The 16,318-nt window shown below is 46.9% G+C and overlaps 1 protein-coding gene across 1 annotated transcript in view; it reads right to left on the bottom strand.

Annotated features, from left to right (window-relative positions):
• The window catches only part of slco3a1b (solute carrier organic anion transporter family member 3A1b), a 69,671-nt gene extending 54,389 nt beyond the window's left edge, over positions 1-15,282 (bottom strand). Inside the window, exons 1-2 of the mRNA XM_045708826.1 lie at positions 14,738-15,282; positions 5,247-5,706 (exon numbers count right to left, since the gene is read on the bottom strand). Coding sequence (XP_045564782.1) covers positions 5,247-5,706; positions 14,738-14,893 — 616 coding nt within the window. The 5' untranslated portion in view covers positions 14,894-15,282. The remainder of the gene's footprint in view (positions 1-5,246; positions 5,707-14,737) is intronic.
• Positions 15,283-16,318: the final 1,036 nt, after the last annotated feature.

Genomic DNA, 16,318 nt, shown 5'->3' with positions numbered 1-16,318 from the left:
GGTCTCTGTAGTCACTGTGTCATTAGGTCTCTGTAGTCACTGTGTCATTAGGCCTCTGTAGTCACTGTGTCATTAGGTCTCTGTAGTCACTGTGTCATTAGGTCTCTGTAGTCACTGTGTCATTAGGTCTCTGTAGTCACTGTGTCATTAGGTCTCTGTAGTCACTGTGTCATTAGGCCTCTGTAGTCACTGTGTTATTAGGTCTCTGTAGTCACTGTGTCAGTAGGCCTCTGTAGTCACTGTGTCAGTAGACCTCTGTCGTCACTGTGTCATTAGGTCTCTGTAGTCACTGTGTCATTAGGTCTCTGTAGTCACTGTGTCATTAGGTCTCTGTAGTCACTGTGTCATTAGGTCTCTGTAGTCACTGTGTCATTAGGTCTCTGTAGTCACTGTGTCATTAGGCCTCTGTAGTCACTGTGTCATTAGGTCTCTGTAGTCACTGTGTCATTAGGTCTCTGTAGTCACTGTGTCAGTAGACCTCTGTAGTCACTGTGTCATTAGGTCTCTGTAGTCACTGTGTCATTAGGCCTCTGTAGTCACTGTGTCATTAGGTCTCTGTAGTCACTGTGTCATTAGGTCTCTGTAGTCACTGTGTCATTAGGCCTCTGTAGTCACTGTGTCATTAGGCCTCTGTAGTCACTGTGTCATTAGGCCTCTGTAGTCACTGTGTCATTAGGTCTCTGTAGTCACTGTGTCATTAGGTCTCTGTAGTCACTGTGTCATTAGACCTCTGTAGTCACTGTGTCATTAGGTCTCTGTAGTCACTGTGGCATTAGGCCTCTGTAGTCACTGTGTCATTAGGCCTCTGTAGTCACTGTGTTATTAGGTCTCTGTAGTCACTGTGTCATTAGGCCTCTGTAGTCACTGTGTTATTAGGTCTCTGTAGTCACTGTGTCAGTAGGCCTCTGTAGTCACTGTGTTATTAGGTCTCTGTAGTCACTGTGTCAGTAGGCCTCTGTAGTCACTGTGTCAGTAGACCTCTGTCGTCACTGTGTCATTAGGTCTCTGTAGTCACTGTGTCATTAGGTCTCTGTAGTCACTGTGTCATTAGGTCTCTGTAGTCACTGTGTCATTAGGTCTCTGTAGTCACTGTGTCATTAGGTCTCTGTAGTCACTGTGTCATTAGGCCTCTGTAGTCACTGTGTCATTAGGTCTCTGTAGTCACTGTGTCATTAGGTCTCTGTAGTCACTGTGTCATTAGGCCTCTGTAGTCACTGTGTTATTAGGTCTCTGTAGTCACTGTGTCAGTAGGCCTCTGTAGTCACTGTGTCATTAGGTCTCTGTAGTCACTGTGTCATTAGGTCTCTGTAGTCACTGTGTCATTAGACCTCTGTAGTCACTGTGTCATTAGGTCTCTGTAGTCACTGTGTCATTAGGTCTCTGTAGTCACTGTGTCATTAGGTCTCTGTAGTCACTGTGTCATTAGGCCTCTGTAGTCACTGTGTCATTAGGTCTCTGTAGTCACTGTGTCATTAGGTCTCTGTAGTCACTGTGTCAGTAGACCTCTGTAGTCACTGTGTCATTAGGTCTCTGTAGTCACTGTGTCATTAGGCCTCTGTAGTCACTGTGTCATTAGGTCTCTGTAGTCACTGTGTCATTAGGTCTCTGTAGTCACTGTGTCATTAGACCTCTGTAGTCACTGTGTCATTAGGCCTCTGTAGTCACTGTGTCATTAGACCTCTGTAGTCACTGTGTCATTAGGCCTACAAAACGTAGTGACTGGTCAGAATCAGTCCCTCAATCAACCCCTTAGTCACTCCATTAGTCTTGATGGTGATTTAAATGTAGGGGAGAGATTAATATGAGAGTTAATCCAGGGATAGTACTTGTTAGTTAGAGACAGAGAGTTAATCCAGGGATAGTACTTGTTAGTTAGAGCCAGAGAGTTAATCCAGGGCGTGTACTTGTTAGTTAGAGATAGAGTTAATCCAGGGCGTGTACTTGTTAGTTAGAGCCAGAGTTAATCCAGGGATAGTACTTGTTAGTTAGAGCCAGAGAGTTAATCCAGGCCTAGTACTTGTTAGTTAGAGCCACATAGTTTATCCAGGGCTTGTACTTGTTAGTTAGAGCCAGATAATGTTGTAAAGAATGGACTCATTATGATATAGTGTTGAATTGAGTTTTTCTTCTCATATACTAGCCACTGTATTCTGCCTGTTGTGCTGATGATAAATGACCTCATTACCGTCTGTTACTGTCCAAATCATTCTCTCTCAGCACTTAACCCCTATGGGTCAGCAACTGGTGGCCCGCGTGCCAAAACCGGCCTGCCAGTCATTTGTTTTGGGCACCCCAAAGCTTTTTGCAAAAACATAATAATAATAATAATTGGTCCAAAAAGACTAAAACCGCCAGGAATTCTGCTAAAAAAAGAACTGTGATTGTTATCAAGCTATGAAATTACTGTTATTTCCAATTACAATCTCTTTTTGGGTCAATTTAGAGTGTACAAATTATTATAATTATGTTCCGTTCTCCCAACCATCGGCTCTGACATGAATCAGCCCTAGGCTGAATGTAGTTACCTATCTCTGCCCTATGGTGTGCGTTTCCAAACACATCACAGGAAAACTAACAAGTAGTTAGTCATGTTCCAATAGGTTATATTGTCACTGATCAGGAAACCAACTTCAACTCCAAGCTCATGAAGCAGCATCACAGACAGCATGGCACAACCCCTTACCACCCTCAGACTGATGGGCTGGTTGAACGTTTCAGCGAGGTGTTCCGAGTTATTTTGTTCTAAACAGTATATACAGAGAGAACCTGCTAGAATTGTGGTTAGGTGTCAGCCGTGTGCGTACTTGTGGTGAAGTCGGGTGCAGGTGAGCAGAGAATTGTGACCAGGTGCGCACTTTATTTCGGCAGGAGAGAGATTACAGACGGACGCAGCTGCGTCAACAACAAAAAAACTCCAGCCAACAAGGCAAAGTGTAAAACGCGCAAAAACAGTCACAAAACATCAAATGTTTAACAATTCAAACAAGCTTCGTGAAATAACACGGAAAATAACGAACGCCAGCCTGGAGCGTTACAAAACACGTAACACACAAACAATCTCACACAAAGACATGAGGGGGAACAGAGGAATAAATACATGTAGTGTGATTGGGGGAATGAAAACCAGGTGTGCAGGAAACAAGACAAAACAAATGGATACATGAAAAATGGAGCGGCGATGGCTAGAAAGCCGGTGACGTCGACCTCCGAACGCCGCCCGAAACAAGGAGAGGAGCCGACTTCAGAGGAAGTCGTGACATTAAGGGCTATTGTGGTCAGGGAGTGGCCCTCTTGAGGATACCGTAGGATAGGGGGCGCCACAGCGCATTTTGAAAAAAAATCGTTCCCATTTTCAACGGCCTACTAATCAAACTCAGAAGCTAGGGCATGCATATACTTATTATATATGGATAGAAAACACTCTAAAGTTTCTAAAACTGTTTGAATGGTGTCTGTGAGTATAACAGAACTCAAATGGCAGTCAAAACCCCGAGACCGATTGAAACAGGAAGTGGAATTCTGAATTGTGGACTCGACTTCTCATCTTTCCCTATAAATAACACCGTTAACCATGGTTCAGTGAGCACTTCCTATTGCTTCCACTAGATGTCGCCAGTCCTTTCACAGTGGTTTGAGCCTTATAGAGTCAAAACTCAGTGAATGAGACGAGTTTGAAATTGGTCACAGGGGATGGGCCATCACCATTATGACGCCGGCGGCCATGTCTGCCCCCACCTTTGGAAACGGGTTTTAAAGGCCATGACATCATCCCCCTCGAATCTTATTGGCTCTCTTGGTGTTACAGGCCCTGAAGATTTATGTTATACAACGTTTGACATGTTTGAACGAACCTACATGCGGGAGCATCGCATTTTATCCGGAACTTCAGCCCTGCGCTTGGAGAGAGCCATAGGACGCGCTACCAACATCAGGCTAATGGAACGGAAGTATGGACTTTTTGACCGAAAAATACATCTGTTGTGGACCTGGGATGCTTTCTGATGAAGACAACTAAAGGTAGGCGATTATTGACAATATTATACAAGATGAGATGTGACATGCGATTGTTTCCAAGATGGCGCCGAGCTCTGTATATTAGCTAATTTTCTGAGTATCGCATCTCCTTTTATCGCAAAATGTGATTACCCAGTAAAGTTAATTTAAAATCTGGTATGACGGGTGTTCTCAAGAGATATTCATCTATAAATGTTAGATTGACAATATAAATTTAAAAAATCGTTATAGGATAGTAATTTAGGGAAATGTAGCATTGTTTACCGGGGACGCTTTTGAGGGGAAATTATGTAGTCAACCTCAGACAGAGATGTAAAATGCTGTTTTTATATATAAATATGACCTTTATTGAACAAAAGAATGCATGCATTGTATAACATGATGTCCTAGGGGTGCCATCTGATGAAGTTTGTAAAAGGTTAGTGCTGCATTTAGCTGTTTTTTGATTATATGTGATGCAAGTGGTTGGTCGGAAAATGGCTATGAAGCTGCTTTTTACGATGGACTCATCTAATATAATCTAATGATTTGCTTTTCCTGTAAAACCTTTTTGAAATCGGACGACGTGGGTCGATTCAGGAGAGGTGTATCTATAAAAAAAAAAAAAAAAAAAAAAATTTAATTTTTTTTAAATTATGATTTTTTTTTAATGCTAATTGGCGATATGATTTTTCGCTGGATTTTGATCCCGGTGACGGGATGAGACGCTGAAGAGGCTGACCTCTATATACAGTATAGAGAGGACTCAATACTTTCTTCCTAATGCGTGTGGTCCTACTTCATATACAGAGAGGAGTAACAAGTTGTTCTGTTATTGTCACGCCCCTGACCTGAGAGAGTCGTTTTTCTCTGTTTGTTTAGGTCAGGGTGTGACTTGGGGTGGGCATTCTATGTGTTGTATTTCTATGTTGTTTTTGTATTTCTTTGTTTTGGGCCGAGTATGGTTCCTAATCAGAGGCAGCTGTTTATCGTTGTCTCTGATTGGGAACCATACTTAGGCAGCCCTTTTCCCCACCTGTGTTTGTGGGTAATTATTATTTTCTGTGAGTGTTTACGGCACAGTGCGTTACGTTTCTTACTGCGTAACTGTTTATTGTTTTGGTTTCGGTTTCCTTCAATAAAGATGTGGAATTACCGGCACGCTGCGCCTTGGCTCCTTTATGACAGGGAATTTGAGGATTCAGAACGTGACAGTTATTAATATGTATATTATATAAGGCTGATATCCTCACCTATATACAGAGAGGAGTCTTTCCTCTTGACGTGGTCGTCTATGTAGGACACCCCTAGAGGCTGTACCGGCGTAGCCCCGAACCCCAGCAGTACCTGGGCCCCTATCAGCATCAGGTACATCATGTTGGTGTTGGACTTGTTCCCACACAGGAAGGCAGAGTCTCTGCCCTCAGTCCTGGTCATGTTGGAGCACACATCTCTCCCATCCTCAGCGTGCCACCCGTCCCCGGCCTCGTACTCGTACTGGTGGGTCAGGAACTCTGGCAGGGCGGAGAGCAGCGCGCCCAGCGCCATGACCAGGCCCCCGCAGCCAATCAGACGCGGACGGTGGGCTTTTGCGCCGAAGTAGCTGACAAATAGGATAAGGGCCAAGTTGCCGATCTCGAAGCTGCTGGAGATCACGCCCACGTCGGCGGACTGCAGGTTGAAGCGGCGCTCCAGGGTGGTCAGAACACTCACCTGGAATAGAAACACAACACAACGTTATATCTGTCTGTGTAGTGTGGGGGAGAGGGCTATCTGTCTATGTAGTGTCTATGTAGTGTGGGGGAGAGGGCTATCTGTACTATGTAGTGTGGGGGAGAGGGCTATCTGTACTATGTAGTGTGGGGGAGAGGGCTATCTGTCTATGTAGTGTGGGGGGAGAGGGCTATCTGTCTATGTAGTGTGGGGGAGAGGGCTATCTGTCTGTGTAGTGTGGGGGGAGAGGGCTACCTGTCTATGTAGTGTGGGGGAGAGGGCTATCTGTCTATGTAGTGTGGGGGAGAGGGCTATCTGTCTATGTAGTGTCTATGTAGTGTGGGGGAGAGGGCTATCTGTACTATGTAGTGTGGGGGAGAGGGCTATCTGTACTATGTAGTGTGGGGGAGAGTGCTATCTGTACTATGTAGTGTGGGGGAGAGGGCTATCTGTCTATGTAGTGTGGGGGAGAGGGCTATCTGTCTATGCAGTGTGGGGGAGAGGGCTATCTGTCTGTGTAGTGTGGGGGAGAGGGCTACCTGTCTATGTAGTGTGGGGGAGAGGGCTATCTGTCTATGTAGTGTGGGGGAGAGGGCTATCTGTCTATGTAGTGTGGGGGAGAGGGCTATCTGTCTATGTAGTGTCTATGTAGTGTGGGGGAGAGGGCTATCTGTCTATGTAGTGTGGGGGAGAGGGCTATCTGTCTATGTAGTGTGGGGGAGAGGGCTATCTGTGCTATGTAGTGTGGGGGAGAGGGCTATCTGTCTATGTAGTGTGGGGGAGAGGGCTACCTGTCTATGTAGTGTGGGGGGAGAGGTCTATCTGTCTATGTAGTGTCTATGTAGTGTGGGGGGAGAGGGCTATCTGTACTATGTAGTGTGGGGGAGAGGGCTATCTGTCTATGTAGTGTGGGGGAGAGGGCTATCTGTCTATGTAGTGTGGGGGAGAGGGCTATCTGTACTATGTAGTGTGGGGGAGAGGGCTATCTGTCTATGTAGTGTGGGGGAGAGGGCTATCTGTCTATGCAGTGTGGGGGAGAGGGCTATCTGTCTGTGTAGTGTGGGGGAGAGGGCTACCTGTCTATGTAGTGTGGGGGAGAGGGCTATCTGTCTATGTAGTGTGGGGGGAGAGGGCTATCTGTCTATGTAGTGTGGGGGAGAAGGCTATCTGTCTATGTAGTGTGGGGGAGAGGGCTATCTGTACTATGTAGTGTGGGGGAGAGGGCTATCTGTCTATGTAGTGTGGGGGAGAGGGCTATCTGTACTATGTAGTGTGGGGGAGAGGGCTATCTGTCTATGTAGTGTGGGGGAGAGGGCTATCTGTACTATGTAGTGTGGGGGAGAGGGCTATCTGTCTATGTCGTGTGGGGGAGAGGGCTATCTGTCTATGTAGTGTGGGGGGAGAAGGCTATCTGTCTATGTAGTGTGGGGGAGAGGGCTATCTGTCTGTGGGGGGAGAGGGCTATCTGTCTATGTCATGTGGGGGAGAGGGCTATCTGTACTATGTAGTGTGGGGGAGAGTGCTATCTGTGCTATGTAGTGTGGGGGAGAGGGCTATCTGTCTATGTAGTGTGGGGGAGAGGGCTATCTGTCTGTGTAGTGTGGGGGAGAGGGCTATCTGTCTATTTAGTGTGGGGGAGAGGGCTATCTGTCTGTGTAGTGTGGGGGAGAGGGCTACCTGTCTGTGTAGTGTGGGGGAGAGGGCTACCTGTCTATGTAGTGTGGGGGAGAGGGCTATCTGTGCTATGTAGTGTGGGGGGAGAGGGCTACCTGTCTATGTAGTGTGGGGGAGAGGGCTATCTGTGCTATGTAGTGTCTATGTAGTGTGGGGGAGAGGGCTATCTGTCTATGTAGTGTGGGGGGAGAGGGCTACCTGTCTATGTAGTGTCTATGTAGTGTGGGGGGACAGGGCTATCTGTCTATGTAGTGTGGGGGAGAGGGCTACCTGTCTATGTAGTGTGGGGGAGAGGGCTATCTGTGCTATGTAGTGTGGGGGAGAGGGCTATCTGTCTATGTAGTGTCTATGTAGTGTGGGGGAGAGGGCTATCTGTCTATGTAGTGTGGGGGAGAGGGCTATCTGTCTATGTAGTGTGGGGGGAGAGGGCTATCTGTACTATGTAGTGTGGGGGGAGAGGGCTATCTGTCTATGTAGTGTGGGGGGAGAGGGCTATCTGTACTATGTAGTGTGGGGGGAGAGGGCTATCTGTGCTATGTAGTGTGGGGGGAGAGGGCTATCTGTCTATGTAGTGTGGGGGGAGAGGGCTATCTGTCTATGTAGTGTCTATGTAGTGTGGGGGGAGAGGGCTATCTGTCTATGTAGTGTGGGGGAGAGGGCTATCTGTCTATGTAGTGTGGGGGAGAGGGCTATCTGTACTATGTAGTGTGGGGGAGAGGGCTATCTGTGCTATGTAGTGTGGGGGAGAGGGCTATCTGTCTATGTAGTGTGGGGGAGAGGGCTAACTGTCTATGTAGTGTGGGGGAGAGGGCTATCTGTCTATGTAGTGTGGGGGAGAGGGCTATCTGTCTATGTAGTGTGGGGGGAGAGGGCTATCTGTCTATGTAGTGTGGGGGAGAGGGCTAACTGTCTATGTAGTGTGGGGGAGAGGGCTATCTGTCTGTGTAGTGTGGGGGAGAGGGCTATCTGTGCTATGTAGTGTGGGGGGAGAGGGCTATCTGTCTATGTAGTGTGGGGGAGAGGGCTACCTGTCTATGTAGTGTGGGGGAGAGGTCTATCTGTCTATGTAGTGTCTATGTAGTGTGGGGGAGAGGGCTATCTGTCTATGTAGTGTGGGGGAGAGGGCTATCTGTCTATGTAGTGTGGGGGAGAGGGCTATCTGTGCTATGTAGTGTGGGGGAGAGGGCTATCTGTCTATGTAGTGTGGGGGAGAGGGCTATCTGTCTATGTAGTGTGGGGGAGAGGGCTACCTGTCTATGTAGTGTGGGGGAGAGGGCTATCTGTCTATGTAGTGTCTATGTAGTGTGGGGGGAGAGGGCTATCTGTACTATGTAGTGTGGGGGAGAGGGCTATCTGTCTATGTAGTGTGGGGGGAGAGGGCTATCTGTACTATGTAGTGTGGGGGGAGAGGGCTATCTGTACTATGTAGTGTGGGGGAGAGGGCTATCTGTCTATTTGTTGTGGGGGAGAGGGCTATCTGTCTATGTAGTGTGGGGGAGAGGGCTATCTGTCTATGTAGTGTGGGGGAGAGGGCTATCTGTCTGTGGGGGAGAGGGCTATCTGTCTATGTCATGTGGGGGAGAGGGCTATCTATACTATGTAGTGTGGGGGGAGAGGGCTATCTGTCTATGTAGTGTGGGGGGAGAGGGCTATCTGTCTATGTAGTGTGGGGGAGAGGGCTATCTGTGCTATGTAGTGTGGGGGGAGAGGGCTATCTGTCTATGTAGTGTGGGGGGAGAGGGCTATCTGTCTATGTAGTGTGGGGGGAGAGGGCTATCTGTCTATGTCGTGTGGGGGAGAGGGCTATCTGTCTATGTAGTGTGGGGGAGAGGGCTATCTGTCTATGTAGTGTCTATGTAGTGTGGGGGAGAGGGCTATCTGTCTATGTAGTGTGGGGGAGAGGGCTACCTGTCTATGTAGTGTGGGGGAGAGGGCTATCTGTCTATGTAGTGTGGGGGAGAGGGCTACCTGTCTATGTAGTGTGGGGGGAGAGGGCTATCTATACTATGTAGTGTGGGGGAGAGGGCTATCTGTGCTATGTAGTGTGGGGGAGAGGGCTATCTGTCTATGTAGTGTGGGGGAGAGGGCTATCTGTCTATGTAGTGTGGGGGAGAGGGCTATCTGTCTATGTAGTGTGGGGGGAGAGGGCTATCTGTCTATGTAGTGTGGGGGAGAGGGCTATCTGTCTATGTAGTGTGGGGGAGAGGGCTATCTGTCTATGTCGTGTGGGGGAGAGGGCTATCTGTCTATGTAGTGTGGGGGAGAGGGCTATCTGTCTGTGTAGTGTGGGGGAGAGGGCTATCTGTCTGTGGGGGAGAGGGCTATCTGTCTATGTAGTGTGGGGGAGAGGGCTACCTGTCTATGTAGTGTGGGGGAGAGGGCTATCTGTGCTATGTAGTGTGGGGGGAGAGGGCTATCTGTCTATGTAGTGTCTATGTAGTGTGGGGGGAGAGGGCTATCTGTCTATGTAGTGTCTATGTAGTGTGGGGGGAGAGGGATATCTGTCTGTGGGGGAGAGGGCTATCTGTCTATGTAGTGTGGGGGAGAGGGCTATCTGTCTTTGGGGGAGAGGGCTATCTGTCTATGTCATGTGGGGGAGAGGGCTATCTATACTATGTAGTGTGGGGGGAGAGGGCTATCTGTCTGTGGGGGAGAGGGCTATATGTCTATGTCATGTGGGGGAGAGGGCTATCTATACTATGTAGTGTGGGGGAGAGGGCTATCTGTGCTATGTAGTGTGGGGGAGAGGGCTATCTGTCTATGTAGTGTCTATGTAGTGTGGGGGAGAGGGCTATCTGTACTATGTAGTGTGGGGGGAGAGGGCTATCTGTCTATGTAGTGTGGGGGAGAGGGCTATCTGTCTATGTAGTGTGGGGGAGAGGGCTAACTGTCTATGTAGTGTGGGGGGAGAGGGCTATCTGTCTATGTAGTGTGGGGGAGAGGGCTATCTGTCTATGTAGTGTGGGGGAGAGGGCTATCTGTCTATGTAGTGTGGGGGAGAGGGCTATCTGTGCTATGTAGTTTGGGGGAGAGGGCTATCTGTCTATGTAGTGTCTATGTAGTGTGGGGGGAGAGGGCTATCTGTCTATGTAGTGTCTATGTAGTGTGGGGGAGAGGGCTATCTGTCTATGTAGTGTCTATGTAGTGTGGGGGAGAGGGATATCTGTCTATGTAGTGTGGGGGACAGGGCTATATGTCTATGTAGTGTGGGGGAGAGGGCTATCTGTCTATGTAGTGTGGGGGAGAGGGCTATCTGTCTATGTAGTGTGGGGGAGAGGGCTATCTGTCTATGTAGTGTGGGGGAGAGGGCATTAACCTGTCCTGTGGTCATTAACTACAGTAGGTCCCATCTCTAACAGTATTCTACTGTAATAACAACAGCAGTAGCAGCAGCATTAACCTGTCCTAGTAGTATTACAGTACTATTACAGTAGTAACACCCCACTATAGGACTATGGCCATGGGAGTATAGTATTACAGTATACTACAGTACTATTACAGTAGTAACACCCCACTATAGGACTACGGCCATGGGAGTAGAGTATTACGACTACAGTACTATTACAGTAGTAACACCCCACTATAGGACTACGGCCATGGGAGTAGAGTATTACAGTACTATTACAGTAGTAACACCCCACTATAGGACTATGGCCATGGGAGTAGAGTATTACAGTACTATTACAGTACTATTACAGTAGTAACACCCCACTATAGGACTATGGCCATGGGAGTATAGTATTACAGTACTATTACAGTACTATTACAGTAGTAACACCCCACTATAGGACTACGGCCATGGGAGTATAGTATTACAGTACTATTACAGTAGTAACACCCCACTATAGGACTATGGCCATGGGAGTAGAGTATTACAGTACTATTACAGTACTATTACAGTAGTAACACCCCACTATAGGACTATGGCCATGGGAGTGTAGTATTACAGTATACTACAGTACTATTACAGTAGTAACACCCCACTATAGGACTATGGCCATGGGAGTATAGTATTACAGTATACTACAGTACTATTACAGTAGTAACACCCCACTATAGGACTACGGCCATGGGAGTAGAGTATTACAGTACTATTACAGTAGTAACACCCCACTATAGGACTATGGCCATGGGAGTAGAGTATTACAGTACTATTACAGTAGTAACACCCCACTATAGGACTATGGCCATGGGAGTATAGTATTACAGTACACTACAGTACTATTACAGTAGTAACACCCCACTATAGGACTACGGCCATGGGAGTAGAGTATTACAGTACTATTACAGTAGTAACACCCCACTATAGGACTATGGCCATGGGAGTAGAGTATTACAGTACTATTACAGTACTATTACAGTAGTAACACCCCACTATAGGACTATGGCCATGGGAGTAGAGTATTACAGTACTATTACAGTACTATTACAGTAGTAACACCCCACTATAGGACTATGGCCATGGGAGTATAGTATTACAGTACACTACAGTACTATTACAGTAGTAACACCCCACTATAGGACTATGGCCATGGGAGTATAGTATTACAGTACACTACAGTACTATTACAGTAGTAACACCCTACTACAGTACAGCTCTAGATTAATACCATAGATACCAGGTCTACAAATACAGCTCTAGATTAATACCATAGTAACTAGGTCTACAAATACAGCTCTAGATTAATACCATAGATACCAGGTCTACAAATACAGCTCTAGATTAATACCATAGTAACTAGGTCTACAAATACAGTTCTAGATTTATACCATAGATACCAGGTCTACAAATACAGCTCTAGATTAATACCATAGTAACTAGGTCTACAAATACAGCTCTAGATTAATACCATAGTAACTAGGTAGCTCTCTGGCCTAGCCAGTACTCTGACACCATAGTAACTAGGTAGCTCTCTGGCCTAGCCAGTATTCGGACACCATAGTAACTAGGTAGCTCTCTGGCCTAGCCAGTACTCTGACACCATAGTAACTAGGCAGCTCTCTGGCCTAGCCAGTATTCTGACACCATAGTAACTAGGTAGCTCTCTGGCCTAGCCAGTACTCTGACACCATAGTAACTAGGTAGCTCTCTGGCCTAGCCAGTACTCGGACACCATAGTAACTAGGTAGCTCTCTGGTCTAGCCAGTACTCTGACACCATAGTAACTAGGTAGCTCTCTGGCCTAGCCAGTACTCTGACACCATAGTAACTAGGTAGCTCTCTGGCCTAGCCAGTAGTCTGACACCATAGTAACTAGGTAGCTCTCTGGCCTAGCCAGTACTCTGACACCATAGTAACTAGGTAGCTCTCTGGCCTAGCCAGTATTCTGACACCATAGTAACTAGGTAGCTCTCTGGCCTAGCCAGTATTCTGACACTATAGTAACCAGAACAACAGCAAAGGACCTTGTGAAGATGCTGGAGGAAACAGGTACAAAAGTATCTATATCCACAGTAAAACGAGTCCTATATCGACATAACCTGAAAGGCCACTCAGCAAGGAAGAAGCCACTGCTCCAAAACCACCATAATAAAGCCAGACTACGGTTTGCAAATGCACATGGGGACATAGATCGTACTTTTTGGAGAAATGTCCTCTGGTCTGATGAAACCGAAATAGAACTGTTTGGCGATAATGACCATCGTTATGTTTGGAGGAAAAAGGGGGACGCTTGCAAGCTGAAGAACACCATCCCAACCGTGAAGCACGGGGGTGGCAGCATCATGTTGTGGGGGTGCTTTGCTGCAGGAGGTACTGGTGCACTTCACAAAATAGATGGCATCATGAGAAAGGAAAATTACGTGGATATATTGAAGCAACATCTGAAGACATCAGTCAGGAAGTTAAAGCTTGGTCGCAAATGGGTCTTCCAAGTGGACAATGACCCTAAGCATACTTCCAAAGTTGTGGCAAAATGTCTTAAGGACAACAAAGTCAAGGTATTGGTGTGGCCATCACAAAGCCCTGACCTCAATCCCATAGAAACTTTGTGGGCAGAACTGAAAAAGCGTGTGCAAGCAAGGAGGCCTACAAACCTGACTCAGTTACATCAGCTCTGTCAGAAGGAATGGGCCAAAATTCACCCAACTTATTGTGGGAAGCTTGTGGAAGGCTACCTGAAACATTTGGCCCAAGTTAAACAATTTATAGACAATGCTACCAAATACTAATTGATTGTATGTAAACTTCTGACCAACCCAATTTTAAATTATTTATACTTTTACTTTTGATACTTAAGTATACTTTAACAATTACATTTACTTTTGATACATAAGTATATTTCAAACAAAATACTTTTAGACTTTTACTCAAGTAGGATTTTACTTGGTGACTTTTTCTGTTAAGGTATCTTTACTTTTACTCAAGTATAACAATTGGACATGAAGAAAGGACATGAAGGGACATGAAAGGACATGAAGGGACATGAAGGGACATGAAGGGACATGAAGGGACATGAAAGGACATGAAGGGACATGAAAGGACATGAAGGGACATGAAGGGACATGAAAGGACATGAAGGGACAATTGGGTACTTTTTCCACCACCTGTGGTTAGGGGGCGTGGACATGAAGGGACACTAAGCACTGGACTACAGACCAGCCTGTGGTTAGGGGGCTTGGACATGAAGGGACACTAAGCACTGGACTACAGACCAGCCTGTGGTTAGGGGGCTTGGACATGAAGGGACACTAAGCACTGGACTACAGACCAGCCTAACACCTCAAATCAAATTGCTCACATCTGCATTATTGAAAATATGTGAACTGGAATTAGGGGGGGGGTCTGGTAGTACGACAATAGTTATTCAACAAGTCTAGGCCTATTACGCACCATCCTATTATGCACCATGCTATCATAGCCCTAGCTAGTTCCAACAGTTATATTCAAAAGCAGTGTTGGTTTATCTGCAGGTTAATACTGATGAGGCCCGTCATAAATACAGTATTGGCCAAGTGATGCTGGTGCTCCATTGGTGAATACCTGCTGCCTGATGACAGAGGCCCGGAATCTGTTTAGAAGATGCGGCCCAACTGCCGTCAAAAAAAACACATTTTATATTGAGACCAGATGTGATCTGGTGAACCGGTCAAAAACGTTGTCTGAGAGTTGTGACGTGTCGTGCCAAACCATTCTACTGGTGCAGTCTCTTGGCCTGATCCGTATGCGTTATAAATCAATGGACAGTGAACATTAGAAGTATCCGTGTGATATGAGCCTGATTTCATGTGAACACCAAAAACAACATCGCCTGGCGATATTGTTGTGCGTGAACGTTGAGTCTGGCGAGCTCCGTGTGTAAGGGCCACTTGACCTAACGTCACGGTTTCTACAGTCCACATCGCATGATAAACTTACCAGATAGGCGCCGACCGTCCCCTGCGCCAGCATCAACGCACATTCCGAGACTAGAAATATTTTGATATTAGAAAAACATGAAGTATGTTTCTGGTTATCATCGTGTTCGGGGTCTTCGGTACTCCTCTCCGGACAGATCTGATGTTTTACCTGCATCCTTTCGGAAAAGGACCGGCTGGAAGCTACACAGATCCAGTCTAATGATAACGTCGTCGAATAGCAGGAGAACTTGCTGTCACCAGCCGGCTCGGAGTATTAACCTGCTACAGTATGTCCACACACCATAAACACGCTCGGCAAACGGAAATACATTATTCTGAAGACCTTATTGGACTGGTGGGTCCGGAAGGCTTCTAAACATCCCTGGAGTGTCGACTCAGCTCCTCATCAGACTTAACGTTGAAGGACATTGTTTTTTCCGCCGACGGTATGTTGATATCTCTGACCGCGGTAATGATCAGATTCCATAACAGCGGACAGTCGGAATCCAGGTCTCCATATCGTGCAGGTTGTTGTTCACAGAGAAATGCAATGATCACACGCCGTGCGGTACGTGTTGCGTTACTACGTAGCCACCTCTCTCAGTGTAGCTGGGTTACCTGCACCAAAACACCACCCCCAAGCTCTGTCGCTCTGCCTCGCTTTCTCTCTGCCCATTTCTCTCCCTTTCTCTGCTCATTTCTCTCGCTTTCTCTCTGCCCATTTCTCTCCCTTTCTCTGCCCATTTCTCTCGCTTTCTCTCTGCCCATTTCTCTCACTTTCTCTGCCCATTTCTCTCTCTTTCTCTGCCCATTTCTCTCGCTTTCTCTCTGCCCATTTCTCTCCCTTTCTCTGCCCATTTCTCTCACTTTCTCTCTGCCCATGTCTCTCCCTTTCTCTGCCCATTTCTCTCTCTTTCTCTGCCCATTTCTCTCCCTTTCTCTGCCCATTTCTCTCACTTTCTCTGCCCATTTCTCTCCCTTTCTCTGCCCATTTCTCTCTCTTTCTCTGCCCATTTCTCTCCCTTTCTCTGCCCATTTCTCTCGCTTTCTCTCTGCCCATTTCTCTCCCTTTCTCTGCCCATTTCTCTCGCTTTCTCTCTGCCCATTTCTCTCTCTCTCTCTGCCCATTTCTCTCCCTTTCTCTGCCCATTTCTCTCGCTTTCTCTCTGCCCATTTCTCTCCCTTTCTCTGCCTATTTCTCTCACTTTCTCTGCCCATTTCTCTCCCTTTCTCTGCCCATTTCCCTCCCTTTTCTCTGCCCATTTCCCTCCCTCTCTCTGCCCATTTCCCTCCCTTTCTCTCTGCCCATCTCTCTCTCTCTCTCTGCCCATTTCTCTCTCTTCTCTCTGCCCATTTCCCTCCCTTTCTCTGCCCATTTCTCTCCCTTTCTCTGCCCATGTCTCTATCTCTCTGCTCTCTCTTACATCTCTCTCACATCTTAAATTGAAGTAGTCCATCCATTCCTGACTATATTAAACTTTACGAGATTATCCAGACTATTTACATTCCAACCCATTGTTTGTACACTGCTGCTACTCACTGTTTCTTATCTATGCAGTCACTTTACCCCTACCTACATGTACAAATTACCTCGACTAAC

Source organism: Salmo salar, chromosome ssa26 (assembly GCF_905237065.1).
Source record: "Salmo salar chromosome ssa26, Ssal_v3.1, whole genome shotgun sequence".
NCBI lineage: Eukaryota > Metazoa > Chordata > Actinopteri > Salmoniformes > Salmonidae > Salmo > Salmo salar.
The sequence above is the reverse complement of the archived record's forward strand: the minus strand, read 5'-3'. Positions and strand labels throughout refer to the sequence as shown.